Source organism: Bombyx mandarina, chromosome 08 (genome assembly GCF_030267445.1).
Source record: "Bombyx mandarina strain Sakado chromosome 08, ASM3026744v2".
In the NCBI taxonomy this organism is placed as follows: Eukaryota; Metazoa; Arthropoda; class Insecta; order Lepidoptera; family Bombycidae; genus Bombyx; species Bombyx mandarina.
In genome coordinates, this window is record NC_143215.1 from 4,235,060 (window position 1) to 4,262,156 (window position 27,097).

The 27,097-nt window shown below is 44.1% G+C and overlaps 1 protein-coding gene across 2 annotated transcripts in view; it reads right to left on the minus strand.

The window, feature by feature from the left end:
* The window catches only part of LOC149502456 (uncharacterized), a 210,857-nt gene that overhangs the window by 176,174 nt on the left and 7,586 nt on the right, over window positions 1-27,097 (minus strand). For both annotated transcript variants that reach the window (XM_089729419.1, XM_089729420.1), the window contains exon 2: window positions 11,303-11,441. In XM_089729419.1, coding sequence (XP_089585545.1) covers window positions 11,303-11,441 — 139 coding nt within the window. The remainder of the gene's footprint in view (window positions 1-11,302; window positions 11,442-27,097) is intronic.

Consider the following 27,097-nt stretch of genomic DNA (forward strand, 5'->3'; position numbering starts at 1 on the left):
CTAATTTTCGACTTTAATGGTTTTGTGTTGTGTGTTCTAATTTTCGACTCTATTACAATGTTCTTAGATCTTATTATCCGCTTAAGAGATCAATATCGTCTCCATCGAATTGCGATTCTCTTGTTGATTTCTTTTGCCATTATGTCTTTGATAAGAATGGTTTGACTTATGTATTGTTAGCCCGTTTGGGTGAGGTCGAGCTGAGTTTTGTCGCGAAGAAGTCATGTTTTCCGGTTTGAAGATTGGTACAACTGTCGAAAGCCAATTGGGACTCTTTGCTATGAGTCTGTGGGCTCCAATAACTAATTTACGTTAGGTTGGTCAGTATCACTCTCCTCCCCTTGCCTTTTCATGAGTTCTGTCTCATGCGAGGGTTGGACGTTGGTTGTTGAGCGACGTGAGGTTTTAGTCGGTTCAATTCCGACATGCCCCACCCTCCATCCCCAGTGGAGGGTGGGAGTCCGGCGATTTCCTCCTGACAAAAAAAAAAAAAAGGTTGGTCAGTAAAAAAGTAAAGTTTTGTTATTTGCGAAATTTCAATTTAAGTTAATATTCCTATTTCCCTCTGTTGTCATGGTTATTACGTTCAAATTCATCTGTTGTCATGGTTATTACGTTCAAATTTTCAAAACCATTTTCTTTTCAGCTATTGTAATTTTTTTTTATTGCTCAGATAGGTGGACCAGCTCACAGCACACCTAGTGTTAAGTGGTTACTGGAGCCCATAGACATCTACAACGTAAATGCGCCACCCACCTTGAGATATAAGTTCTAAGGTCTCGAGTATAGTTACAACGGCTGCCCCACCTTTCAAACCGAAACGCATTACTGCTTCACGGCAGAAATGGGCAGGGCGGTGGTACCTACCCACGCGTACTCACAAGAGGTCCGACCAACGGTAAATATTATTGTTTAAAAAAATCAATCCGTTTCACCCGACATTAAAGTTCGTATTAGCAAGTCCTTAGTTCAAACATACAAGTAGATTTTATACGGCAACTATCGACCCGCTCTCGCTTCACTTCGGAAACTGTAATTTATTATTGATTTCTCCACTATTTAACGGATGTTATTATACATATAAACCTTCCTCTTTGATCACTCTATCTATTAAAAAAAACCGCATCAAAATCCGTTGCGTAGTTTTAAAGATTTAAGCATACATTTCACTGGTGGTAGGACCTCTTGGGAGTCCGCACGGGTAGGTACCACCACCCCGCCTATTTCCGCCGTGAAGCAGTAATGCGTTTCGGTTCGAAGGGTGGGGTAGCCGTTGTAACTTTACTGAGATCTTAGAACTTATATCTCGAGGTGGGTGGCGCATTTACGTTGTAGATGTCTATGAGCTCCAGTAACCACTTAACACCAGGTGGGCTGTGAGCTCGTCCATCCGTCTAAGCAATAAATAAAAAATTGGGACAGAGAAAGCGACTTTGTTTTATACTTTGTAGTGATAATTGAGTTTTTCGTTTATGGGAATTTCGACCAAACTACATACATTACTAGGTCAACAAATTAACTACTGTGTGCCTTAAAATTATATAATTCCAGACGTGCGAGTTACAAACAAAAAAAAAACGGTAATAAACTTTATAAATCAAACGCAACTCGTGAACATTTACGTCACAGTTTGTTTGCACTGAAATTTAACGCACATTGTTCAAATGTTTGTGAAACATACCCACACGATATACCAAAGCTGTGACGGCGTATGGAAATGCAATCATAACATTATTTCCGTTGACGCTAAGTGGATTTATTTTTAGATCTAAGCGATGGATTCTGAGTTTTTTGGCGCTAAATTGGCCACGCCACTTCACGTCACGTTGAGATTTGATTGAGGACCAAGTATTATTGTTTGTATTTGTTTTGTGTAAGGGCTGTGCCTTCAAACCGAAATGCATCTAACAAACAAAATTGGTTCACTACAGAAACAGTGGGCACAATGTTCGTTTTTAGAATCACAATACACCTATAATACCAGTGATGAGGCAAATTTACAAATTTTACTAGATTAACTATACTTGAGACCTTAGAACTTATATCTCAGGGTGGGTGGCCCATTTACGCTGTAGATGTATATGGGCATCTAAGCAATAAAAAAAAAGATTTATGTATACAACCATAGACTTTACGGTAAGCAGCGGCTTGGCTCTGCCCCTGGCATTGCTGAAGTCCATGGGCGACGGTAACCACTCACCATCAGGTGGGCCGTATGGTCGTCTGCCTACAAGGGCAATAAAAAAAAATTAAGGCATGAGAAGTTATATTTTTCCTCGTCTGTTTCGTGTTACGGTTTATTTTTGGAAGATATGAGTTTTAAAAAAACAACAAAAAGTTAATCTAGACCTTGGGATGTCAGTAAATAGTGTCGAATTTGGATCAATTCGTGGACAAAAGTTTTTACTATACGACATAATTATTTAGACTGACTCGGTGGTGTTAGTTAGTATAATAATAATATAAGTATGTAGTATAATAATATAATATAAGTATGTTTGTCAGTCTCTGGTACCCATAACAAAGGCTATTCTGATTTGGGGCCGAATGACCGTGCGTGGTTTGTTCACAGTTATTGATTATTTATCTTATATTGATTATTATAATCAATAACAACGCGCGGTATTAACGCATATTATTCATCGTGAAAATCGTTTGAATTGACGTGTTAGATATACAACGAATTTTATTCTGGACGCGAATATGTCCGACGAGTTATCATTTAAGCCATGGGCGTTTCAATCTTAGGTGTCAATGTAAAGAGCATACATTACTTCGCTGACCCCCCTTAAGGAGGCAGGCAAACCCCACTACCCGGGCATGGGCTCCCTGCTCTAGAAACAGGAGTGAAAATTATGCAGAAAGGATTTGAGGAAGGGTCCGCATGCGTGCACCAGCTACAGCATAACGACATAATATATACCTATACTTAATATTGCAGGTCTTCAGTGGTGATGGGATGGACAGCGCCCGGCACCAAACTCATCCTGGCTGTCTGGCTGTTGTCTGTTTATTTTTTACTGTTACATTTATTTAATATATCTATATTTTGCTTTTTATTTGTTTTTCATACCTAATCCTAACTATACTCTAACTACAAATTATCCTAACTACTATTAACGATCAGACAACAGCCACCGGAACCTGCCACCGGCTCCGTGCCAAGGCCCCACCCCCTACAAACTAGAGAAGGGGCCTCGGCATCGTTACTGACACTCACCCACACCGTGTGTAAGGGAGTAACCCTACGGGGGCGGAAAAAAATGGGTCCTCTGAGGGGGAATACCCCTCCGGACGTGGGAGAACGATGGGGAGAGTGATTGACAACTTGTTTGGACCCTCCAGATCCCGAGCGATTACGTCATTTCTGACGTAACGCCCGGCTTCGACAATCGCGTGAAGAGACAGACAGGTTCTCCTGAACCCGTAACCTTTAACGCAAAAATCGCGAGATGAAATGGTACCAGGCCCCAGCTGCGTAAGTGATACGGGAACATATTCGAGCGCAACATACGTCTTGTAGATGGCGACCGTAGTTCTAACTGGCAATCTGGAGGCCAAGACCGGCCGAAGTAGGAATTTCGCAAACCGGGCCGCCGGGGCGCCGTCAACACCTTGTTGGCGTGAGCGGTCATCCTCAAAGCCCGGTCAATCTCGACCTCCAGGTATCGGACGCTGAATCCAAATTCGACAACCACGTCCCAAAGCTGAGCTGTCCTAGGACGAATCTGGTCTGAACTGGACCGAAGAGAATCGCCGCGGTCTTTTCCATGTTGACCGCGACTCTTCGCCGGTCAGGCCACTGGGGCAGTAAATCCAGCAATCTCTGTATCTTCGAAATGGCCGCAGAGGGGAAATTAGGTGAGGGTGGAAACAGCGCAAGCCTCACGTCGGCTTCCCACGCATGAAGGTTACCCTCGAGCATAGGAATGTCGTTGGTGTAGAGAGCGTAGAGGATTGGTGACAGGACACTGCCCTGGGAGCCCCAGTCGTTATTGGGCGCTCCAACGATTTGGCGCCTTCGACCACGACAAGAAAGGTTCTGCCCTCCAGATACGACGCCGGCAGCCGCACGTAGGCGTGCTGAAGACCCTTATTCTACATACATGTTGTAGGCCAATCCCGCATGCCAGACACGGTCGAAGTTCTTCTCGATGTCGAGAAATACCGCGGCCGTGTACTGGCGCGCATTGGACCGATCCGTTAATTGATGCAGGACTCGGACCAATTGCAGCGTTGGCGAGTGATCGCTGCGAACCCCGAATTGTTCAAGTCTGAGAAGGATGTGCGGCGACACTCTTCTCAGACCCTCTCTCACCCGTCTTCCCTTGAACTTGCACATTTGCGATAGCAGGGCAATTGGGTGATAGCTGGAGGGCCTTATCTTGTCCTTATCGGACTTGGGTTAGGCGATCACCTTGCCCAATTTCCGGGGAAGATATCCTTGTGAAATGCGGCCTCCGGGAATACGAGGTCGTTTGGAGCAAACTGCCGCTCCGCTGATTCGGCCGGGATGTCAGCACGAGCCTGAGCCGAAAAGCATCGGTTTCCCCTCTTGTCCAAAAGTGTACAGACGGGGACGGGCCGATGGCTTTTTAATCGTATCTGCTTATAACAACATATTTTCAGTGTTTGTTTACCAGTGGCGCTTGCAATAGCACTGAAATATCGGAATCTGGGTTGTAGTGAAAGTTGATCAAAACAAAATAGTTCTGATTTATGTACTAGTCTTATTGTTATTGGAAATCTTAAGATGTATTCCGAAATAGAATTTATTTATGCAACACATGATGAAGATGATGTGTTATATACCGATTGTGGAGCTAAACTGATATGCTTCTGCTAATGGGTGATTACTTATGCGTTCCTGATATAAGAAAGCTTAGCTTCAAATATCTTGGAACGTATCATTGGATAATTGTGACTAGCTTTTTGTAATAAGCCTACAAAAAATTAAGAAAATCAGATTAAGCTGGTTCCTAAAGTAAACTAAGATTATGTGATTTAGATATTTGTGTTGGAGCCACAAACATCTAAAATTGTTTGGAGCTAAAATTGGGAATTAAATAGATTATTTAACAAGACAAGGAGTAAGCGCCCCAACCAGATAGCCATCGGGTCTGATAAATTAGCGATAATCTTTATTATTCTGTTTATCATCGTATACAAAGATTGATCAGTAGTACATCAGCGTTGAAATTTCAAAACCACACTAGATACGGTGAGTGATGCGTAAAGGCTAGCGAATAACAAATGCTTGAAGCAGAAATAGAAACGATGTAATCTTGCGAAAATACTGCACGTACTATACGAATACGGGGGATTTTAATAAAATTTGCATGTTCTCCATTCGGAGTATGTACTCTTTCTGCCGGGAACGTGTTATGAGTTTCTTCGGACACATCATGCGGTCTCCCAAACATGAATTAGAGAAGCTCATAATTACGGGTCGAATAGAAGGCAAGCGCGCCGTGGGCAGAACACCAGCCAGATGGTCAGATCTAGCAAGAGAAGCACTCGGTGGTAGTCTGTACCATGCAGTCCATGCCACCCATGATCGGGCGCATTGGAAGTACGTCGCATGTGGTCGCGATCCTCAGTAGTGAGGGAACGATATAGAAGAAGAACTCTTTGGGAATGGGTATTTAAACACATTACTATTATTATTTTGTATTGCCTTGATGGGTGGACGAGCTCACAGTCCACCTGGTGTTAAGTGGTTACTGGAGCCAATAGACATCTACAACGTAAATGCGCCGCCCACCTTCAGATATAAGTTCTAAGGTCTCAAGTATAGTTACAACGGCTGCCCCACCCTTCGAACCGAAACGCATTACTGCTTCACGGCAGAAATAGGCAGGGTGATGGTGCGCGCAACTCGCAAGAAATTACGCAAATTATAATTATGCGAGTTTGATTTTTATACACGGTATTATTCCTTCACCTTTGAAGTCAATTGTGAACATTTGTTGAGTACATATTTCATTAGAAAAATTGGTACCCACCCGTCTGAGCCTCGAACACCGGTGCATCGCTCATGACGAATGCACCGGACGTCTTATCCTTTAGACCACGACGACTATCAAAGTAATATATTAATATTGCCAGGGTTTTTTCAAATTCGAAACTCTTATTTTTGATTTTGACTGGCCAAACCTTAACACATTGGCTGCGCCGCCACTAAAAACGATTTTGCTCACTGTGCGTTACGAGTCACATGCTTCCCGTATCGAGATTGCCAGCTTTGCGTTACGGCTATTATTTTCCCGTACCAGGTCCTGACTTTGAAGGTCCCTGGAGACGTGGAAACTCATAGTATGATTTCAAAATTTAACTCACCTTCAGATCATATTATTGTTTATATAAAACTGGCGTAGCACGGGGATTTTTTGCTTATTTAAAAAGTTAAAGCATTTTAAAAAAGCAGTGATTTTACGGGAAAATACTTCCCCTGGCGTATAGAAATTAGGTACTGCTAGGGATGGGGTGTAGTTATAAAACCATTTCGTATTTTTTCCATCGTATATTTTATACCATGCATAATTAACATTTCGAAACTTAACAAAACTTATCTGAAATAATAGGAACTCAAACACTTTAACTTACTTAGTTGAAAAAAATATAAATTCAAAACTTAATAAATTTAAAAATAATAGGAGCTTAAAAAAATACTTATTCAAAGAGTATTGCTTAGCTCTGTTTATCTTAAATAATAGGAACACGGACACGTTTTAACGTACTTATTGGAAAAATATATAATTCAAAAACTTTATGATTTCAAAATAATAGAAATTAAAAAAAAAAGTATTGAAAGAATATGGCTCAGCTCTGTTTATCTAAAATAATAGAAACTCGGACACGTTTTAACTTACTTATTGGAAGAATATAAAATTCAAAAACTTAATGAATTTAATAATAATAGGAACTTAAACAAACATTTTCTTGCCATTTGACAGAGAAATTCGGCTTATCCGCCTTACAAATCTGACAAAACAGATTTTTTATACACAAACAAACATTGGAGTAAACAAACATAAAATTTGAATGAAAATAATTTTAAGTAACTCTTTTATTAGTGATACTACTACTATAATTTAAAGTATAATAATGATTTTAATGTTTTATTTAGTTATCAAAAATACAGATTTTTGTGAGCTGTGCGCGTCACTACAGCAAAATGACGACATGCGGGCGCGCTGCTCAGTGCGTCACGGGGTGGTATTGTACGACAAAATATTTCCCGTGTCGCAAGGAAAGGAAAAAAATATCGTTCTGTGCGTTACGCAAAAATACTTCGCGTACTTTTTATTTACATTAATAGATTACATTAGAAGCAAGGATGTTAGAAATATAGTTGTCTCTGTTTTACTCCCACGGGTACATAGAAAACCTGGTGCCGCACCGGGCGCAAAACAAGGAAAACAATAGCCGCAAACTGCGAAAGTCAAATACGGCCAAATACTGGTCGTAACGCGCTGAATGTGTTAACTAAACGTGACAGTTGACAGAGACTGAAAAACAAATACATGTTCCACATTCAACAATCCCAACCTAGGTCATTTCGTCTCTTTTCCGATTATAAAAATACAAATTCGAAACAAGAAGAATATTAATCGGAATATCTTGAACAAAACTACTGAATGTGAAAGGTAGCTTGGTACAATAGATGGGGTGAAGAATCATAAATGTAAAAGATACATGACAATGAGTCTGGCACTTTAAGAGAACCGACTTTTGACATTGGGGTTCCCGTTCCGTTTCTAACTGGATAACAAAATCTGTTGAGATCGTCGCACGAGGAGAAAGAGTGAAGCCCGAACTTCTTGTCGATTCTCTTCAGAGGTAATTTCTTTTTTTTTTTTGTGATTGGAAGATTACTGGTGGCCCGAAGGCCTTTCCAGTTTCACCAGGACAGGTGGGCGAGCAAAGGCTCAGCCAGGAGGGGTGGGATTTGCTAACAATTACCCGAGCGCCTCCGAAGGAGACCTAACAATTCAAGAGCAATTGCTTTGCGAATGAATCCACTACCGGATCGGAATCGCGACCCGCTGAGAAGATCCGGCGAGAAACTCAGCGGGCTGATGCATGGGTTAGGTTGGACGTCGACCTCTTTTTCGAGTTCGACGAGTACGGTTACCGGGGTCCCTAAGCCTGCTCCTAGTATTAGAGCTGAAGGCGTCTGATGGATCCGTAAGGACGTGTCTAAGGGTCTAGGTAAAATTGCGAAGGTACACAGTCCGCAACTAAGTTCTCGCTGTTATTTTTCATGAAAATGCAACTTTATTGTGAAAAATGCTTACAAATGAATTATTCAAAGCATCGCTCATTACCAGCCAAAAGTTTTACTCATCTTTCCGGCGGAGTTCGAATATCTTGACGCTACAAGTGTTCGCATTTTGAGACTGTCCACGAATTAAGCCATTCTTTGATATCATAATTTCATGATTATATGAAAGCGCGCGTGTTTGTTTATTTGAATAAAAAATATATTTGATTTTTAACACTTCCAGAGAGCGCGTCGAATAATAATATTATATTTTACAAAAACGCTCATAACGAAAGCCCCGTACCTATAGCTAGATTCAACATTTCAAGAAAGTTATGAATGGATGAGTCGACCGAGTATTGTTGACATAAAACCATTACCAAGAAAAGATTCTGTAGAGGTATTCTTCATTTTAGAAACAGTCATTATGGCTTTAAAAACTCCTAATGTTTCATTCAAATATCGAAGCAGTTTCGAAGATGGTCACATGATCTCTTTGAACCACCGATCGATCGGAATTACATTTCGTGTTTGCGTTAATGAAATAAAAATAGCAAAACCAAAGCCATGGGCAGAGGAATTCTTTCATGAATGCGAAAATTGATTTTATACATATAAACTTCGTTAAAATTTGGATGCATTCCAGATTTTGTGTACATTGTACACTAGAGAAAATCAGTTATTTGAATGGCTTTACGTTGGTTAAACAAATGAAAGCGTAATACGCTTGATTTTATAGTGTTATTGTTACGCGCTGAGGTTCGGAATAAATAAAATTTTACTAAAGTACAAATTAAAACTGCAGTCAACACTTAAAACAATTCACAAACACTTTTAAAACTTTCAATTCGCTTGTTCCGCTTCGCTTCAGGTGATCCGTTCGCTGTTTCGTTTCGAGTAGTTCCGATTACTTACTGACTGCGTGCCATCTTTACAACGCTTTTATAGCCGATACCTCATGCCTAGAATTATCGAGAATATTCTACACATCTCTGGTGTTAGTTTCCGCTATCTGTCAATAGATGGCGTTGCACTTCTCGAGCGTTCTGGGCGCTACTAGATCCTTCGATATTCGTTCGACTATTTGGCTATAGGTGGCGTTACTCTTACCGGCGTAACATTATGTTTGCACCTTTTATTGCATGAGTACGACAAGTTCACTGCCTACGTAATGTTAAGTGGCTACCGAAGCCCAGAGGCATCACAGCATTAACACCGCTACCAACCTTGATTCAGAACTCATGACGTGCATGCATTACGACAGAAATAGGTGAATACTCATTTCGACTCCCGCTACAGTCTACCACTATGTAGCAATGTTATTTGAAACATAATAATTGTAATCGTTAAATTTATAAGTTTCAATATTTTTTGTCTCTTTCTTTCAGGCAACAATGGAACAAAAAATACAAAAATTGTGAAATCCGGGTGAAACCGCCAAAAAACATCTCGTTTCATAGTACTGTTGTAATCCTGAGGGGTTTGAGGCCGCGGGGCGCGCTACCAACACGCTAGCGCGCTGCCAAGGAAAACTAAAATAAAAGCAACCGGTTGGCGGTGTATCGCGTCCCGACCCGGCAGGCTGGTTTTGGGCCAACCGGGTATTCCGGGACACCAGCGGCACCGTCTGGGTGATTCGACGGGCTGCCGTACCAAAATGACTGACGTTTTCCCTTCGAGCCTTCGATTCGCCTCGAAGGCTCCGTTGGCCGGGCGTCCTTGGGGTGAGCTGCACCGTCTGGTTGTTGTGTTGACTGCGGTAACCCGCCTTACCTCATCCGGGTTCTGACCGCGGAGGGGATCGGACGCTTGGGCGAAGAGTGCATAGGAGTCGTTTAATGGGTAGGGTCCCTGAAAACATTCTTGGGCCCGCGGTTCCGCAGTCACGGACCAGTCCCACATACCCCCCGGCCCCCCCTAGCAACGGAAATCTCGTAGAAGGTTCAAAGACTGGCGCGAAAAAAAAACCTACTGTTGTAATGCGACAGTCAGAATCAAGTTAAGGAAAAACGATTCGGTCGATTTGACGTACATTGACAGTTTCCACGTATTCAAAATGAAGAGTCCTTTCTAAGTACCTACTGAATAAGTACAGTTCTAAGAATTTGAAGAATAACGATCAAGCTTCTAAACGTAGATAAAGTATTTGAGAGGCAAAATAAATAAATAAAAACCTGGTCACATCACGTTTTCTCTTTCGATAGTACCTATTCGAAGTTTACTGACTACAAAAAAAGACAGCAGTGAAATAATTCTTAGCTCAATAGTAAAACAATTTCTAGCTTAACTATGAAGAGCAATGCTTAATCTAACTAGGAATTGTTTTAAAGATTTAAAAAAAAAAAGCAATTCTTAATTTGACTACTAACTGTTTTTAACACTTCAACTTTTTTGGCCCTGTGTACAGACGAGCATACGGGCCACCTGATGGTGGGTGGTTACCGTCACCCTTCGATTTCAGCAATGTCAAGGGCAGGGTCAAGCCGCTGACTACCAAAAATTTGATTTGTTCAATCGTAATTACGAAAGACAAGTTAAATCTCGATTAAATATTAATTCACTTCGACATTTTTTCCTATCCATCAACATAAAACAAAAATTACATTCCTGCCAATACGTTACTGACTTATTTCTGATCTGATTCGTTCTGGATCTGGATGGAGTGTATGCTTATGTGTATAATGTGACACATACGTATAATGCTGTATAATTAGTTTGGTTGTCACTTGTAGCATATAGAAAAGCTATTTTGGAATATGTATAAGGTGATTTAGTCCGATTTTTCTGTTCACTTTCTACTTATATATGATTTTGATAGTGGAAACATGTTTGGTTATTGTTTTAGCTATTTTATTTTATTTTATATGTTTGTATTGTTTCCCAATGTTGGTTTTCCAAATAAATAAGTAAATAAATAATGTTCGATACAAGTAATTATTTAGTGATTGGCTACCGCTAATATCTGTTGCGACATAAATCGTCACAAATAGCTCAGCGACGTCGTATTCAAGTCAATAAGTCTAAGACAGAACTTACCCAGTTCCGGTAGCCAGGATACGTTGAACATAAGTTCATGGTCAGAGTCTTTGAGTGGCTGCGGGTAGACAGTCAAGCCCCGCGGGAGACCAGCATACTGCACTGGATGCGACGCATCGGCTAGAGCGGAACCACTGTTCTGTAAACAAAAGACAATATAGGATAGAATACCTAGGAAAAAATAGCAAGCAAATATCGGTAAAAAGACCCTCAAATTTATAAGGAATCGTGAAGGTTGGGCTCAATAGCGCATGATAGAGGTTTCTATGTGACGTAAAATTTCCCAACCGAATATAATTGTACAGATATTTTCTTCGCTTCGTAGCACAGCTTAAAATCGAGTCTGAGTCCATGGCCCCGTATGACGTCAGCAGCCTTGCACCAAATCCGAATTTATTTTATTTTTATTGCTTAGTTGGGTGGACGAGCTCACAGCCCACCTGGTGTTAAGTGGTTACTGTAGCCCATAGACATCTACAACGTAAATGTGCCACCCACCTTGAGATATAAGTTCCAAGGTCTCTAGTATAGTTACAACGGCTGCCCTACCCTTCAAACCGAAACGCATTACTGCTTCACGGCAGAAATAGGCAGGGTCGTGGTACCTACCTGTGCGGACTCACAAGAGGTCCTATCACCAGTAAATCATCACAAACGGTCGTTAGATAACCGTGCGTTTTCAAAAAATCTCCGCATGTGCCGTTAACTATGTTAATGACGTTAAAGTTTTGCACATCAAAACATCGGTTCGCTCCGGAATTATTTCAAAGAATTAGATGAGAAACGTAATAAAGGTCAGAAATATGTGGTTAGTATAAACTTTGTGCCTGTTAATCTAAAAGTATACGAAGCATAAATTTAGATTCTCATATAATTCATCGTTCATTTGGGGCGCCAATCAGATTCAGATTTTTCCACCTTTAAGCAGACACTGCTTCGAAAATTGCAAATTGCAAAAATTCGAAAATCGAAAATTGACAAAGCTACAAACTTTTTTTTTATTATTTCTAGTTAATTTTTGCTACCAATATTTACCGTCCAGCTTACAGACTCTCACGGCTGCATAGTTTTGAGCTTGTGAGTGTAGGGAAGGCTCTATGCTCTCCCTTGTAAGGGATATTCTAGGGAAGTTCTCTGATTGATTGTTCGAGATAAATCGTTATCACATTAGTATAATAATATCACCCATTACTGGAGAGCGGAGTGCAGCCTAGGACTTCTGCCTCCCTAGTCAATGTGTTTTAATAGATTAGTTTTGCCACCGATGCGCCGATGTTCGAATCCCGCAGGCGGGTACCATTTTTTCCAATGAAATACGTACATAACAAATGTTCACGATTGACTTCCACGACGAAGGAATAACATAGTGTAATAAAAATTATAACTGGCGTTAGGACGTCTTGTGAGTCCGCACGGGTAGGTACCACCACCCTGCCTATTTCTGCAGTGAAGCAGTAATGCGTTTCGGTTCGAAGGGTGAGGCAGCCGTTGTACTGTAAAAACTGAGACCTTAAAACATATAGCTTAAAGTAGGTAGCGACATTTGCGTTGTAGATGTCTATGGGCTCCGGTAGCCACTTAACGTCAGGTGGGCCGTGAGCTCATCCACCCACCTAAGCAATAAAAAAGACAGGAAGAAACTTTCTACTATCTCAAGATTTCGGACCGGCTGTCGTCGGCATTATCTGAAGCCTGCTACTCCGCTGGCCAAATACAGCGTGGGTCGGTGGGCGCGTCCTTCGATCATCCAGATGCTCTTCCACAAAGCACGTGTACCGCAGCTGACGCGTTGAAATTATTAATATATACACACACACAAAACAGGTACTTTGTATAAATATTAACACAGCTCTCGAACTCGACGCACTCATGCAATATTTTATCTAATGGAGTTTTTTTATTTTTCTTTTATAACAACCATTTCATGTAACGTTCGTCGGTGAAAACGTAAATCAAAACATAAAACAGAACGTTATTTTTCAAGGCCCAATATTCGGCTCGTGGGAATAAATACACAAAGTAAACAAACAAAAGGCCCGACTTGTATTATTATATTATAATGAACTCCAGAAGAACAAAAAGACAAGAGTATTGTATTCATTGGCATTAGACATTAAACGCTTAAAAAGCGCCTACACCTGTCAAATGGATCGTAAATTAACTCTCTCTTTCTCTTTCCCTTCTTCAATCCGATTCCACCCTTCTTTTTTTTCTACCTATGCTGATAGCCTTGAGAGGCTATTTCAGCTTCGCCCTCGCATGTAGGTGATCTCACGGGGCTCAAACCGTGTTGCTAACACTGGCCCTAGCAGTGCTTCGCAGAATCTGCCACCGGATCGGAATCGCGACTCACTAAAAAGATCCGGCGAGAAACTCAGTGGGCTCTGTCTATGGTTTAATTCATTCGTCGAGCCCTTCGTCGCAAGAGACGGGTTCTACGAGGACGGTGACCGGTGCTTGAGAGACCTAAAAGCACCGAGAGTGAATCCGGGGGACCCGACAAGACATGTTTCGGGCGACACGGCGACTTTGCGTTGCCCCATTAATTTTAAGCCTGACAAAAAATCACGAAACCCTTTTGAATGATTTTGCTATCCATCTGTCGGTCCAACACTTAGATTGTTTCCTCAATAATGACTAAAGATATTCAGTTGTAATTAGTAGCAAATATATTCTCGCTCACGACTCGGTCGTGTGCGGACGTGCTTTCCGATCCGTTGCTCGCTTGTGATCTACGTCTCGGAACTCATAGTTGTGCGCGACAGTGTAGTGACCGTGAATACCCCATACCAAGTCTTTTTCAAGGCAAAAAGGATCGCTACGATCAGGCTTTCTGTGGCACTCTCACAGGCTAGCGATCTTCCCAAACCCTCTTTTACCCCCGCTGACTGCCGTTTTCACGGCATAGGCACTCCCCCCTCCCTGCTCCTTACTGTCTTTACAGCACAGGGGGGTTCTCCCAAATCAGGGGACTCGCCTTTCGGCGAGTTGAACAAAAGTCCCGGGGCCGCCCCCCCCGGGCGAAAATCACGTGAAGATGGACGAAAAAATTTTCATCGACTTCATTCGGGAAAAATATCCGTCAATCGCGCCCGAATTCGAAGCCTATAGGGCCTCATTTGGTAAATATTCTCCCCCCGCATCTCTCGCCGCCGTAGCCAAACATGCCTCGCAGGCATGCCTCGCGTGCCCCGCCGCCGGTCCGTGTTCAAGCGCACGTACGCACGCCGCCGCTGTAGCGTCTAACGCCCCCGCCCCCGCTACCCCTGCGCCCGCGTCAATCACGTCAGTTTCGTCCGTCGCGACCTCAATAGCGTCTAGTTCAGGCTCCGATACCGAATCGGAGATGGACTTCGAGTCCGCGACTAGCCCTCAACCTGGAACTTCGGATGGGTTCCAAACTGTAACGCGCGGTAAAAAGCGTACTCGCGTCGTGGAGTCCCGGACCTCCATGACGAAGCAAACCAAGTCCGCGACCGCCTCCCGACCGCAGGTAGTCGTGACGCCGGAGTCGGACTCCGCCCGCCGCGTAACCCCACCGCCGCGCCCAAAAACCGCGCCCGCGCCTAAAACAGTTTTTTTTTTTTTTTTTTTATTGCCTTTGTAGGCAGACGGGCATACGGCCCACCTGATGGTGAGTAGTTACCGTCGCCCATGGACTTCAGCAATGCCAGGGGCAGAGCCAAGCCGCTGCCTACCGCTGTTGTCCCGCCCCCGCTGATACTCCAGGAGAAGTCAGCGTGGAATCGCGTATCCCAGGCCCTTCAGGCCAACAAAATTAATTATACCCATGCGCGTAACGTCGCGCATGGGATTCAGATTAAGGTCGCAACGCCGGGCGACCATAGGGCCCTCTCTGCTTACCTCCGAAAGGAGAACATAGGTTATCACACCTATGCTCTTCAGGAGGACCGCGAACTTCGCGTAGTGATACGCGGAGTCCCCAAGGAACTCGACATAGACTACGTAAAGGAGGATTTGATCGGTCAGTCCCTCCCAATAGTTAGTGTGCACCGGATGCACAGCGGACGCGGCAGACAGCCGTACAATATGATTCTCGTCGCGCTAGAATCAACCCCGGAGGCAAAGAAAAGAATCTCATGTCTCAAAACGATATGCGGCCTCTCCGGGGTCACCATCGAAGCCCCCCATAAACGTGGTACTCCCGGGCAGTGCCACAGGTGCCAGCTCTATGGCCACTCAGCGCGTAATTGCCCCGCGCGCCCCCGCTGCGTGAAATGCCTCGGCGATCACGCAACCACAGAATGTTCGCGTGTTAGGGAAACCGCGACGGAACCCCCAAGCTGTGTCCTATGCCTTAAGCAAGGGCACCCGGCAAACTACCGCGGATGTCCTAGGGCTCCGCGTAAACGCCCGAACCACCCAGTCCCCCGAACCGTCGACCCAAAGACTTCGGCGCCTTCAGTGCCGAAACCAGCCTTCGTACCGGCTGCGGTTCCCACCGTCTCGGCGTGGAAAAAACCGCTGCCGTATACGAAGGAGGGAACACAAAACGTACCCCAGCCCCCGCCTGCGACACGTCCCGCGCCTCAGCCCCTGCTCGCACCTCGCCCCGCGCCCGCGTACCGCCCCCCGCAACCCTCAGCCGTCAACGACTTCGCGCTCGTGCGTGACTTGGTCACCGCGGTAAACTTTGACCGTCTGCGATCGTTCGCAGATGCTATCCGTAGGTCGGTAACCCCCGAACAGCGGCTTGCGGCCGCTTTTGATCACATGGACGTCTATGAGTCCGTATCCCGGACGTTTTAAATCTTTACCGGTTATCAATGGCGCGAAACGGTAGAGAAAAACTTTATTCCCTTAAGTTGGCATTCTACAATGCTAACGGACTCGCGCGGCAACGCGATCAAATATACGAATTCCTCCGCGATAACCTAATAGATATTCTGTTAGTGCAGGAGACCTGCCTGAAGCCCTCGCGTCGTGACCCGAAAGTCGCGAATTACGTCATGGTTAGGAATGACAGACTCACCGCCTTCAAAGGCGGGACTGCCATTTACTATAGGCGGGCCCTGCACATTGTCCCTCTCGATACTCCCTCGCTCTCACATATCGAGGCGTCAGTGTGCCGTATCTCGCTGATGGGACACCAGCCGATCGTCATCGCATCCGTTTATCTCCCCCCGGACAAGCCCCTCCTGAGCAGTGACATCGAGTCACTGTTCGGCATGGGAGACTCTGTCATCCTGGCAGGCGATTTAAATTGCCACCAAACTAGGTGGAACTGCCATCGTACGAACGTCAACGGTAGGCGTCTCGACGCGTTTATAGACGACCTCACCTTCGAAGTAGTCGGCCCCCCAACTCCAACATGTTATCCGTATAACATCACGCTCAGTCCGAGCACTATAGACCTGGCATTGCTTAGGAACGTAACTCTGCGCTTGCATTCCATCGAAGCACTGTCAGAGCTCGACTCAGACCACCGACCTGTCGTTATGCATCTCGGTCGCCCTCACAACCCAGTCACTGTTACGAGGACCATGGTGGATTGGAATAAGCTGGGCACGTGCTTAGCCGAAGCCGCTCCGCCAATCCTCCCTTACGGCCCGGATTCGAATCTATCCCCCAAGGACACCGTCGAATCCATAAACATCATTACCGATCACATCTCTTCCGCGATCATTAGATCTTCTAAAGAAGTCGATGTGGAGGATAGCTTCCACCGCATCAGACTGTCCCCCGAACCTAGGAACCTCTTAAGAGTTAGGAACGCGGCAATCCGGGCCTACGATCGTCTTCCCACGCATTCAAACCGGATTCGGATGCGTCGTCTACAACGCGAAGTCCACTCCCGCCTAAGCGACGCCCGTAACGAAAATTGGCATAGTTATTTAGAACAACTCGCGCCCTCCCACCAAGCATACTGGCGACTAGCTAGGACTCTCAAATCCGAAACTACCGCTACTATGCCTCCCCTCGTACGCCCTTCAGGCCAACCACCGGCATTCGATGACGATGACAAGGCTGAGCTGCTGGCCGATGCACTGCAAGAGCAGTGCACCACCAGCACTCAATACGCGGACCCCGAACACACCAAGTTAGTCGACAGGGAGGTCGAGCGCAGAGCTTCCCTACCGCCCTCGGACGCGTTACCCCCCATTACCACTGACGAAGTTAGAGAAGCGATCCACAACCTCCAACCTAAGAAGGCACCCGGCTCCGACGGCATCCGTAACCGCGCGCTTAAACTCTTACCAGTCCAACTGATAGCAATGTTGGCTACAATTTTAAATGCCGCTATGACGCACTGCATCTTTCCCGCGGTGTGGAAAGAAGCGGACGTTATCGGTATACATAAGCCGGGCAAACCGAAAAACGAAACCGCTAGTTACCGTCCGATTAGTCTCCTCCCGACGATAGGCAAAATTTACGAACGGCTCCTTCGGAAACGCCTCTGGGACTTCGTTACCGCGAATAAAATTCTAATAGACGAGCAGTTTGGATTCCGCGCTAAGCACTCGTGCGTACAACAAGTGCACCGGCTCACGGAGCACATCTTAATAGGGCTAAATAGGCGTAAACAAATCCCGACCGGCGCCCTCTTCTTCGATATCGCGAAGGCGTTCGACAAAGTCTGGCACAACGGTTTGATCTACAAACTGTACAACATGGGAGTGCCAGACAGACTCGTGCTCATCATACGAGACTTCTTGTCGAACCGTTTGTTTCGATATCGAGTAGACGGAACTCGCTCTCGCCCCCGTCATCTGACTGCCGGAGTCCCGCAAGGCTCCGCGCTCTCCCCGTTATTATTTAGTTTGTATATCAATGATATACCCCGGTCTCCGGAGACCCATCTAGCGCTCTTCGCCGATGACACGGCTATCTACTACTCGTGTAGGAAGATGTCGTTGCTGCATCGGCGACTCCAGATCGCAGTAGCCACCATGGGACAGTGGTTCCGGAAGTGGCGCATCGACGTCAACCCCACGAAAAGCACAGCGGTGCTCTTCAAAAGGGGTCGCCCTCCGAATACCACTTCGAGCATCCCACTCCCTAATAGGCGCGCAAACACCTCCGCCGTTAGCCCCGTCACTCTCTTTGGCCAGCCCATACCGTGGGCCTCGCAGGTCAAATACCTAGGCGTCACCCTCGACAGAGGGATGACATTCCGTCCCCATATTAAAACGGTACGCGACCGTGCCGCCTTCATATTAGGACGTATCTACCCTATGCTTTGCAAGCGAAGCAAACTGTCCCTCCGTAATAAGGTAACTCTCTACAAAACTTGCATACGCCCCATTATGACGTATGCAAGCGTAGTGTTCGCTCACGCAGCCCGCACCAACTTGAAGCCCCTTCAGGTTATTCAATCCCGATTCTGCAGGATAGCCGTCGGAGCACCATGGTTCCTGAGGAACGTGGATCTCCACGATGACCTGGAGCTCGACTCTGTCAGTAAGTATCTACAGTCGGCATCATTGCGCCATTTCGAGAAGGCGGCACGACATGAGAACCCTCTTGTCGTGGCCGCTGGAAACTACATACCCGATCCTGTAGACCGAATGGTAAACAGTCGACGTCGCCCAAAGCACGTCATTACGGATCCTCCCGACCCATTAACGGTGCTTTTAGGCACCACAAGCACCGGTCACCGTCCTCGTCGAACCCGTCGCTTACGACGAAGGGCTCGACGAGCGAATTAACCCCTAGACACAGCCCACTGAGTTTCTCGCCGGATCTTCTCAGTGGGTCGCGTTTCCGATCCGGTGGTAGATTCTGCGAAGCACTGCTCTTGCTAGGGTCAGTGTTAGCAACTCTCCGGTTTGAGCCCCGTGAGCTCACCTACACACGTTAGGGTGAAGCTGAAATAGCCTCTCAAGGCCATCAGCATAGGTAGGAAAAAAAAAAAAAAGTAGCAAATATTAAAGTGTACGGTGAAAGGGAATTGTAAAAATCTCGAAATTTTCTCGATTGTTTTTTATATACTCTTAACTAACTTTACTAGTAATTTATCACTTATAAAGTTCATAGGGCATTTCTCGTTGATATGTAGAAAGAAATATCTCAAATTAGTATATTTGTATCTTTGACCTATCAAAAAATCATTACCGTAATTTACAAACAGCTTTGCAGATAAAGCATCAACTGTTGCGAAGAAAATATGTTGGGGATAAATTTTTTTTCGATAACAAAGATACGTTTGTTTTGCCAACGTGCAAAAACAAAGTGCCCGAATCGCTTAAGATCGCGGTCATTCCTTTTCTTAATAAAAATAATTGAAAGATATTTTTGAAATAATTGTTTTGTATTAATTTTCCTCTTTCATTCTTTTGTAAATTTCTTTTGCTCTTTTATTCGTTCAATTGGAGAGGTAAAAGTAATTATTAGCATAGATTACATTAGGACAACAGCATTAGGACGAAACAGGAAGAAAATAGTCCTTAAACTTAAATAGTTTTTTGTTCGAAGAATCTGAATCCGGAACCGTACCGAAATCGCACTTGTCCGTCAGATAACGGTTCTAGTTTGGTTAAAAAATCAACGAGACTTGAAAGTGGATCCGGTAAAGTCACTTATGAGGATAATGTGTTTTTTTTTTGGTCAGGAGGAAATCGCCGGACTTTCGCCCTCCACTGGGGATGGAGGGCGGAGCATCTCAGAGTCGAACTGACTAAAACCTCCTGTCGCTCAACAACCAACGTCCAAACCTCGCATGAGACAGAACTCATGAAGAGGCAAAGGGGGGAAAGTGAAGCGTTTAGTGCGGAGCACATCTCTCCCATCACCCTCCCCCTCGGGACGCCGGACCGGCGGTCGTCGGCGCCACGACCACCAGCCCTCTCGGTTGGCAGGCTATTCGAAGCCCGCCTAGATGGCGCCGGTTAGAGTGAGCAATGTAAGTGATAGGTAAAAGTCAACGGCTCGTTAAAATATTGCCCACATTAAATCCACTGATTTTATGAACGTTACGTTACGCGGTTACGATAAACTCCAGGTGTGGCGTCTGCTTATACGCCATTGTAGTTTCAAAGTACTAATAAATCAGTTATCTGATGTTTTACCCGTAAACCAAATCTAGACGAAACATTTCTGACCTTGTTCACGTAAAATTAATCCAAACAGGGTATTCAAGATCAGTTCCAGAAACTATAACGATGATATTGATTTATACAGGGTGTGAGGAGATCTTGGCCAATTTATTTTTATGCCTACCTCTTCTGGGAACGTCGAGGGATTATACCAGCTTCACCGAACGTATAGGCGAACTTACGGGGCTCAGCCTGGCGAATTAGTTAAAACTAGCCCTAGCAAGAGCAGTGCTTCGCAGAATCTACTACTGCATCGGGATAGCGACCCACTGAGAAGATCCAGCGAAAAACTCAATGGGCTATGTCTGTGCTAGAGTCATGGTCCAGACGGCTGGCTGATCCTTCGGCCGGTCGTAGGACCGTCAAGGCGATTCGCCCGGTCCTTTTGGATTGGGTGAATCGTGACAGAGGACGCCTCACTTTCCGGCTCACGCACGTGCTCACTGGGCATGGTTGCTTCGGTGAGTTCCTGCACCGGATCGGAGCCGAGCCGATGGCAGAGTGCCACCATTGTGGTTGCGACTTGGACACGGCGGAGCACACGCTCGTTGCCTGCCCCGCATGGGAGAGGTAGCGCCGTGTCCTCGTCGCAAAAATAGGAAAGGACTTGTCGTTGCCGAGTGTTGTGGCATCGATGCTCGGCGACGACGAGTCGTGGAAGGCAATGCTCGACTTCTGCGAGTGCACCATCTGGCAGAAGGAGGCGGCGGGGCGCGTGAGAGACGCACAACGGCCGTCTGGTGTAGTGGTAAGTGACATGGTCACTACACAAGGGGGTTGCGGGTTCGAAGCCCGCCAAGGGAAGATATTTGTATGATAAATATAAATGTCTTTTCCAGGGTTATGGATGTACATTAAATATATGTACGTGTATAATAAAAATCTTACATTTATTTCCGTTATCTGGTACCTGTAACACAAGTTCTTTACGAACTTATCACGGGACCAGTTAACGTGGCGTGATTGTTAGTAAATATTTATTTATTTATTTAATCCCAAGAACCCACATCATAAAGACCCATAAGCCTGTTGCCTGTGCTGTCCAAGATGTTTGAGAGGATTCTCTTGAGTAGAATATTACCCATACTCAATGAAAACAAAATTGTACCCAGACATCAATTCGGTTTTCGACAACAGCACTCTACCATAGAACAAGTGCATAGGGTCTGTGAAAAAATTCGATCATCCCTTGAAAACAAAGAATACTGCTCTGCCGTGTTTCTGGACATCCAGGCTGCGTTCGATAAGGTGTGGCATAAAGGCCTACTATACAAAATAAAGGCATTCCTACCCCATAGTTATTATCCACTGATGAAATCATACCTGATAGATAGAATTTTCCAGGTGAGAGAAGACGGAGAGCTATCAAATATTCAGGATATAATGGCGGGAGTCCCACAAGGTACTATCCTGGGACCCGCCTTGTACACCATATATACTGCTGACCTTCCTGAAACACAAGGCGTTACCACAGCTACATTTGCGGACGACACAGCACTACTTGCAAGCAGCACGGACCCAGCTGTTGCCTCTGCTACCTTGCAGAACAACCTTGACAAAGTGACTGAATGGCTCCAGAAATGGCGAATAAAGGCTAATACTACAAAATCCGTCCACATAACATTTACGCTTAGGAAAGGAAGCTGCGCATCGGTAAAAATGTGCGATATCACCCTGCCACAATGTGATACAGTCAGATACCTCGGTATGCACCTGGACAAAAGACTGACATGGAAAAAAACACACCCAATCAAAACGAGATGAGCTAAACATGCGGTTCAAAAACATTTACTGGCTGATGGCACGTAACTCGAAGCTTTCCACTGACAATAAGCTCCTAATCTACAAAATGATCCTGAAGCCAATATGGACGTATGGATTGCAACTGTGGGGAAGTGCATGCGACTCCAGTTTAAATATCACGCAAAGAATGCAGAATGGCATCTTAAGAACCATAGCAAACGTACCATGGTTTGTGACAAACACTGAGATCCATGAAGCCATGAACATGAGAACTGTTAAGGAAGAGATAAGGTTGACAGGGACTAACTACAGAACTCGGCTGGAAAACCACCCAAATACCCTAGCTAATGCGTTGACAAAAGTCAGTTACATCAAACGACTGAAACGTCATTATATACAGGGAGTTGGTGACAGATGGTGATTAATGAGGAGTCTCCTGGTGAGGACCTCTTCGACGCGATGGCACACGCAACGGATCTGCTCATAGTCCAGGACTGATCGCAGATAGGCACATAAAAAAAAATATATATATATTTAATCCCGCCGCCGTCGAGCGGGGGCCAGGGAGGCGGATCTCGCCCAAGCCCTGGCCCTCTAAGTGTTTCGGGTCCCCCTCACATGTCGGTCTGGGGACCGGCGAGGGAGGCCTAAGAAGACGACGTGCAAGCTGCTCTGCACGCGCTTTACGCAGAGCATCCGGGTGATGGAAGGCCGGCTATCCTCGACCCACGCTGGTTCTGGTCCGTCGGGGTATTCCGTAGGACAGCTCACTCTAACCGACGCCATCTAGGCGGGCTTCGGATAGCCTGCCGACCGAGAGGGCTGGTGGTCGTGGCGCCGACGACCGCCGGTCCAGCGTCCCGAGGGGGAGGGAGGGCGATGAGAGAGATGTGCTCCGCACTAAACGCTTCACTTTCCCCCCTCTGCCTCTTCATGAGTTCTGTCTCATGCGAGGTTTGGACGTTGGTTGTTGAGCGACAGGAGGTTTTAGTCAGTTCGACTCTGACATGCCCCGCCCTCCATCCCCAGTGGAGGGCGGAAGTCCGGCGATTTCCTCCTGACCAAAAAAAAAAGGCTATGTCTGTGATATAATTTTCACGACGAAGCTTTCGTCACATTCAGCACGAGAGCGGTCACCGGTGCTTGGAATGCCTAAAAGCACCGATTGTGAATCGTGAGGATCCAAACAGACGTGGTAAATACTATAGTTTTTTTTTTCTTTATTGCCCTTGTAGGCAGACGTGCATACGGTCCACCCGATGATGGGTGGTTACCGTCGCCTATGGACTCCAGCAATGCCAGGGGCAGAGCCAAACTGCTGCCTACCGCTTAATACTCTCCACAAGCCTCTTTTAAAGAAGGACATGTCATAGCGCTCGGAAAACACCGTGTAGGGGAGCTCATTCCATAGCCGGATGTAGTAGTTGTATTTTTATTGTGTTGTAATTATGTAGTGAATTTGGTATAAAATGTTCGACAGAGCCCGTAGACGTGAACGCTGCTACCAACCTGGAGACATGAGAAATTTCAATTGTATTTGTAAAATGGCTGCCCAGCCCTTCGAAACGGAATGCACGACTCCATCCAGTCAGTGCCATCATACCATACCGTATTATCAGCTTATAGCAGTACACTTTTGGACATAGGTCTCTCAGATCGCAAACCACCGAGCACAATCCTCCGCTTCTCTATTTATTTATCTATACTAATATTATAATCTATACTAATATTATAAAGAGAAAAGATTTGTTTGTTTGTTTGTTTCGAATAGGCTCCGAAACTACTGGACCGATTTGAAAAATTCTTTTTCCATTAGAAGCCGACATTGTCCCTGATGAACATAGGCTACTTTATTTTTTTTTATTTTATTTTTTTGGTTTCATGTGTGTTTTAATGTTTCCGAAGCGAAGCGAGGGCGGGTCGCTATCTATATCTATACTAATATTATAAAGAGGAAAGATTTGTTTGTTTGTTTGTTTCGAATAGGCTCCGAAACTACTGGACCGATTTGAAAAATTCTTTTTCCATTAGAAGCCGACATTGTCCCTGATGAACAAAGGCTACTTTTTTATTTTATTTTTTATTTTATTTTTTGGTTTCATGTGTGTTTTAATGTTTCCGAACCGAAGCGAGGGCGGGTCGCTAGTTTATTAATATATTTAGTACACATAGCTGTTAGAAGAAACACAACAATAAGGATACTGAGTACAAGGGTACTACTTATTTCATGTTGAAATCTCTTCCAGTAGGCCCGCAGAAGGAAAGAAGAATTAGGAACACCAACCTAGTGCATACAGTAAACATTACATATAATAATTATATTACAAGATACAAAACAATATACATACATACAAATACACAAACACACACACCTTACTTTATATTATTATACATTATACAAATATATATACTTTTATATAATATGGTAAAGATAAATAGTGTTCTTTAACAGATTTCTTGAACGCTGCTATGGTTTTGCACGCTCGTACGCTTGGTGAGAGGGAATTCCAAAGTATAACTCTGCTTGTACAGAAAACAGATTTTGCGTAAGCATGTGTTTTATGAACAGGGCATTTGAGGAGAGAGAGTAATCAACGTAAGCATTTACTATAAATAAAATTCACTATATTTAATTGTAAATTTTACCGCGTTCGGGCTGCTGGCAAAGTAGTTCGGGATTAATCTGGAATGTTTGGTAAAATAGCGGTGACGGAGACGAAAAAAATATGGCGTCGAGAGAAGTAAAGAGCGTTATGAAATTGATTTCTATTTAGAATTGGGAAACTAAATTACATTTATTATAAATAGTCTTGAAACATCGTTTCTTTGTTTTAACAGAACAACACATTGGAGTTTTATTTAAAACTAGCGACCCGCCCTCGCCTCGCTTCGGAAACATTAAAACACACATGAAACCAAAAAAAATAATTTAAAAAAAAATAAAAAAAATTGCCTATGTTCATCAGGGACAATGTCGGCTTCTAATGGAAAAAGAATTTTTCAAATCGGTCCAGTAGTTTCGGAGCCTATTCGAAACAAACAAACAAACAAATCTTTCCTTTTTATAATATTAGTATAGATACAAAATATTATTACTACCTATTTTTTGCCGTGAAGCAGTGATGCATTTCGGTTTGAAGAATGGGGCAGCCGTTGTAACTATACTTGAGACCTTGGAACTCATACCTCAAGGTGGGTGGCGGCATTTGCGTTGTAGATGTCTATGAGCTCCAGTAACCACTTAACACCAGGTGGGCTGTGAGCTCGTCCACCCATTTGCCCAATAAAAAAAAAGTCATATTAGAAACTAATACAAATTAGAAACTAATACAAATTAGAAACTAATACAAATTAGAAACTAATACAAATTAGAAACTAATACAAATTAGAAGCTAATACAAATTAGAAACTAATACAAATTAGAAACTAATACAAATTAGAAACTAATACAAATTAGAAACTAATACAAATTAGAAACTAATACAAATTAGAAACTAATAGATCCTATATACCTAGTAAGGTCATAAATTCTGTCACATGTTTGATGTAAAATAATTGAAACAAGTTTATTCATTATGTAACCATTCATATACCAAAATGAACTTAACAAAACATAGATTCTTATGACACTAAAGTTTATTTAAAATGACCTCCGTGATTTTGAATACAGGCCTTCAATCTGCGCGGCCAGTCGTTTATCGCAGCACGAACGAGGTCCATGTCAATATCGGCGGCTGCCTTAATCAAGGATGTCTTGAGTGACTCCAAATTGGGATGAGGCTTTGAGCACGCCTTTTCCTCCAAGTGTTGCCATATCTTGTAATCTAACGGATTCAAATCTGGACTGGAGGAGGGCCAGTCTTCGTGCCGGATGAAGTCGATTTCACGCGCCGCCAGCCAGTCTTGTGTGCTCTTCGCTCTATGAGCTGGCGCCGAATCTTGTTGAAATACCCAGTGCCTGTTATTGAACATGGTATGAGAAACAGGTTCCACAAGGTTCGTCAGGACTGTATTTTGATACACAACTGCATTCGTTTTTACACCTTTCTCACAAAAATGTACCTCTGTTAAGCCCCAATAAGAAACTCCCAACCATACCATGAGCGAGGATGGAAAATGACCTCGTTGGACACGCGGAATACGGTTGCTCGCTTCTTCACTACTGTCTGCGTACACCTTATCATTTTGTTTGTTGCAGCTCTCTTCTACGGTAAAAATTTTTTCATCCGAAAAAAGAATTTCCCGAATTTTTTTTCCCGCGTACCGCTTCAACAAAGCGCGGCATCTCTTCAGTCTCAGGTCCATTAGACGAGCATTCAAACGATGTCCTGTTTTTCTTCGATATTCCCGAAGCCCTAAGTCTTCATTTAACACCCTTTTCACCGTGGTTCTGCTTAACCCCATCTGAAGGGCCAACAGTTTCTGCTTACGTTTGGGATTTCTTTGAATTCGCGCCTTCACAGCTTTTATCACTGCTGGAGTCCTAACAGACCGAGGGCGACCACTTCTTGACCTGTCATCTACACTAGAGTCTTCATTGTATCGTTTGATGGTACGATAAACGAATCTTTTGGTTATATTCAAATTTTTCAGTATGTTAAAAATTTGAATTGGCGCGTAACCGCAACGATGCAACGCAATAACTGCAACACGGTCTTCTTTAAGCGTCCACTCCATATTTAAAAATGAGTAAAATTCTAAAAGTATACATTTTTATTTTCATGAACAATTCGAAATTCGAATTCAATAAACTTTTTTGTGGCCAGCATTCTAAAAGAAAAGTTTTTACTGTGTGACAATACTTATGACCTGACTAGTTATATTATTATGTATGTCTTATGTAGATCTTATACTGTCTGGTGAATCTAGTATAACGAGCTTAATGGCATAGGCTAGCAAAAAAATTACATATTTACTCCAAATATTAAAATAAATTCTATGATAATTTCTGAATTTATTTTTTTTAGGTTTTTAATGAAAGATTTTGTTTTTCACC